The sequence below is a fragment of the Adiantum capillus-veneris genome, chromosome 7 (genome assembly GCF_014529385.1).
Source record: "Adiantum capillus-veneris isolate H3 chromosome 7, ASM1452938v2, whole genome shotgun sequence".
Taxonomy (NCBI): domain Eukaryota; kingdom Viridiplantae; phylum Streptophyta; class Polypodiopsida; order Polypodiales; family Pteridaceae; genus Adiantum; species Adiantum capillus-veneris.
The window spans coordinates 29,601,203-29,605,142 of NC_140937.1; the positions used below are offsets into that span (position 1 = coordinate 29,601,203).

At 40.8% G+C, this 3,940-nt stretch overlaps 1 protein-coding gene across 1 annotated transcript; it reads left to right on the forward strand.

The window, feature by feature from the left end:
• The first annotated feature begins 974 nt into the window (after positions 1–974).
• On the forward strand, positions 975–1,544 carry LOC147453621 (uncharacterized). Its single transcript, XM_086516942.1, has one exon. The coding sequence runs from the start codon at positions 975–977 to the stop codon at positions 1,542–1,544; it is 570 nt and encodes a 189-aa protein (XP_086373068.1).
• Positions 1,545–3,940: the final 2,396 nt, after the last annotated feature.

The window sequence follows — 3,940 nt, forward strand, 5'->3', positions numbered from 1 at the left end:
AAAAATTATACATGCGTTCATTTTGGTAGAGAGAGATAAAGTCAAACTGCTTACAAGCCCCTTTGTGAGTCCAAATTTCACCTAATGTCCGGCAGGCGGATTGGGAAGTTATCTTCCATGTACATGTCGATGCATCAGGACTAACAATGGGGGCAATCCTAGCTCTATCAGAAGGGAGGATTGACTATGCAGTATATTTTGCTAGTCGGAGATTCAGACAGTAGGCTGAACAAAGATACACTACTATGGAGAGAGAAGCTTTAGGAATTGTTTTTAGTGCCACTAAATTTTGACATTATCTGCTGGGCAAGCTATTTCATTTTTATGTGGATCATCAGGCATTGTTGTTTTTGATCAACAAAGCCATTATTCAAGGCCGATTGATTACCTGGATGATGTTCCTCATGGAATTTGAATTCCGCATATTTCATAAGCCCGGTAAATCCCATTGTGGAGCTCATTGCCTGTCCAGAAGCATTGATGGTTATTCAGAAGTATCCTTGAGAGATGAGCCAGTGGACGCATATTTTTTCCAAGTAACCGTTGAGGAAAACACAGATCCATAATGGTCGGATGTATATCAATTCCTTTCCAAAGGAGGATTCCCAGACAACTAGAGCCAAAATGAGAAGAAGGCTCTGATTATTAAGAGTATGAAGTTCACCATCATCGGAGGGTTTCTCTATAGACTGGGAGTAGATGGGGTTCTTCAAAGGTGTGTGCCAATGGAAGAAGGGATGCAAGTTATTTTTGAAGCACACGAAGGGGATTTTGGAGGACATTTCTCCACTAATATTACTTACAAGAATATTTTGCAGGCTGGATTGTGGTGGCAAACTCTGATATATGATGTTTGAAGTTTTTGTAAAACATGTGATATATGTCAAATGATGGGTAGACCAACAGCAGCAGATATGACTCCACTTACTCCAGTTCAGCCACTAGGAGTATTTATGAAATGGGGTCTGGACTTCATGGGTCCATTCAAGAAGATTACTCCTAGGAAGAACCGGTATATATTGATGGCCACTTGTTATGTCACCAAATTGGTTGAGGCCGAGGATCTTCCAGATAACACTGCAAAGCCCACTGTTGTTTTCTTATTTGAAAATATTATCTGTTGTTATGGATGCCCTATGGAAATTGTGTCTGATCAAGGAACACACTTTATTAATGATACTATGGAGATACTGATGGAGATTCTCTCAGTGAGGCACATGAAATCAACTCCTTATTATCCACGGTGCAATGGTCAAGCAGAGAGCATCAACAAAACCATCAAGAATATTCTTACTAAGATTGTTAAGCTCCAAACTGCTTTACGGGCCTATAGGACATCTTATAAAGTCACTACAGAAATGACACATTTTGGAATGGTGTATGGGATTGAAGCTGTAGTGTCTATGGAATTTGTGATTCCCAGTCTTAGGATGGCAGTGGAATATGGATTGGATTTCAATCATAATCTTAAGCATAGACTGGAGGAGTTAATACAGTTGGATGAGCTAAGACAGAGGGCCATGCTAGAACAGGAAATTGTTTAGCAAAGAAGAAAGCACTGGCATGACAGAAGAATCAAAGTCAGGGAGTTCCAAAAGGGAGATCTAGTGCTACTTTATCAATCCAAAATGGGTCCCAAAAAGCCAAACTTAAAGATAGCTTGGGCTGGTCCATATGAAGTTGTTTGGGTATTTTCTAACAGCACAATAAGGTTGAAGGATTTATCTGGATTACTGTTACCTGTTGTTTATAATGCGGCCAAAATCAACCTATACTATTCTAATGAAAAAAGATTTCCAGAGAAAATGATACTGGTGTTCAGGATACTAAGGACTATGAATTTTTAGAGCCATGTATTATGAACCTCTTCCATGTACAACCAGTACCAGAACCAGTGATATTAGAAAATCCTTAGTGTTATGCTGAATCAATAAAGTGTACAGGCCAGTACCAGTTCTTATGGGCACAAGGGCCATTGGGTATGCATGTGGTCATCATTAAAGGGACTATGGGAAGACTTAGCCAATGCATGTTTTCCACTTCATTGGTGGTGCACAAAACTCTAGGAACGGTAAGTAGTGGAGCTTTTATGGCGCGGACATGTATAACAGTAAGGCGGGTTGGCATTCTTTCTCATAAATCTCTTGTGCAACGTCTCCTTGCTGTTACACATTTGCCATCGCCGAGCTCTGAGGAGTCTTCACTACAACTGCAAACTTCATCGTCAGCTAACTCTGTCAAACACTACTTATCTCTACTTGAGAGACTTGCTGGCTACGGCTTTGACTATCCAAGTAAGTCTTCTTCCTCTACAGACGTATCGTCCTCACAGTGTATGGGTAGGAAGAAAATGTCGGAGAAGATGCAGGATACCATAGACAAAACTTCGGCACTCATTACCTCTATTAAAGCCTCTCTTCCACTTATTCCCCATAGCAAGATACAAAGGTATGTGTTTATTGAATAGGACAAAGCGTTATTGCAAATATTGGACTTGCATGTGGTGGTGCAAACCACCAGAATAGATTTTGACATGGCGATAATCAAGGAGGTTCTTGATTCCTTCAATGCCAAAGATGGAAGTGCTATTGTTAATGGTATGAGAGTCACAACAACTCCAAACAGTATTGTGTATGCTTTCAAAATGCCCAATGAGCCCAAGCCAACCATAGCAACTAAATATAGATAAGTTTCGCTGTCAAAGAAGATGAAGCAGCTAAGAAGAAATGTAAGGCTAGTGCACAAGGAGTTTCAGTAGCAGGTCTGGACGTTCCTATAGCTTACAGGTTTGTTGTTGAAGCGATGAGTCTGAAAAACAACCCCACGTATGTGTCAAAAGAGCTGTTTGACATGCTGCTTGCAAAGAAATTGGATGCCACAGCCAAGATCAACTTCTGTCAGATCTTATCTCGTAATGTGCTCCAACCGACTGTCAAGTTAAAATCCCAGCACACTTTTAAAGCTTGGTATGTCTGGCAATTTCTTTACTAGGAAACTTCTCCAGCTGCTCATTATTAGGTATGGATGTCTTGGAGTTAGAAGCCCATTCCAGAGACCAACAACGTTGAGCTTTCTTCAAATGAAGAAACTCCAGCAATCAGTTGGCTCTAACTTGACAAAAGAGGAAGGCTACACCAGGGGATGCGAGTGGTTCAAAGAAACCAAGGCCTACATTTGTCAAAAGCACTGCTTTTATTAAGCAGCTAGAAAATCAGGTAAAGCCTTTGTCTACTGGGAAAGCTTCAGCAGGCCAAACTTCAACCACAACTAAAGAACAAAGTTCAGCAAAGACCAATACTGGAAATGCCAACAAGAGGAACAGACCCTAGCAGACAGTGACACTGGAAAGGGCTCCAAAGAAAAGACAAGCGCTGCACAGCCCGTAGTACAAGATAAGGGGAAGGGACCAATACCTAGTAGTCCATCAAACAGAATTCCTTTTAGTAAATTAGCCTTGTCCATTGCCAAGAAAGATAAACTGTAGCAATTGCAGCATAATCTCCTTAAAGGCAAACTCACATTTCAGACCACTCATTTAGCACAATTACCATACATGGCTCTTGTAATGGTTTATGAGCTAGTTCAATCTGACTAGGCAAATGTGGCTGATGACTGCTCAATTCTTATCCAATCATCATGGAATACCATTGTCAATGCTTTAGGTCAAATGATGGATGCATCAGCGCCTAGTGAGCAAGTGGTTAAGCTCAAAGAAGACTTGGAGAGCAGCCAGCAATAGGTTAAGAAACTTCAGTAGGATGTAGCTACACGACTCAGGCATATTGTTGCTGAGAATCAGTCAGTAAGGACAATCAATGATCAACAGACAAAGCTGCTAAAAATAGAAATAAAAAATTCGTAGTTAAAGGAAGACAAGGCAGCAGCTTTGAGAGATGTTGATCGCTTTCAGACTCTACTCCAAATGAAGCGGACGAATTAC

Excerpts from the sequence above, each read along its gene's own strand:
- LOC147453621 (XM_086516942.1), top strand. The coding sequence starts at position 975 with ATGGGTCCATTCAAGAAGATTACTCCTAGGAAGAACCGGTATATATTG.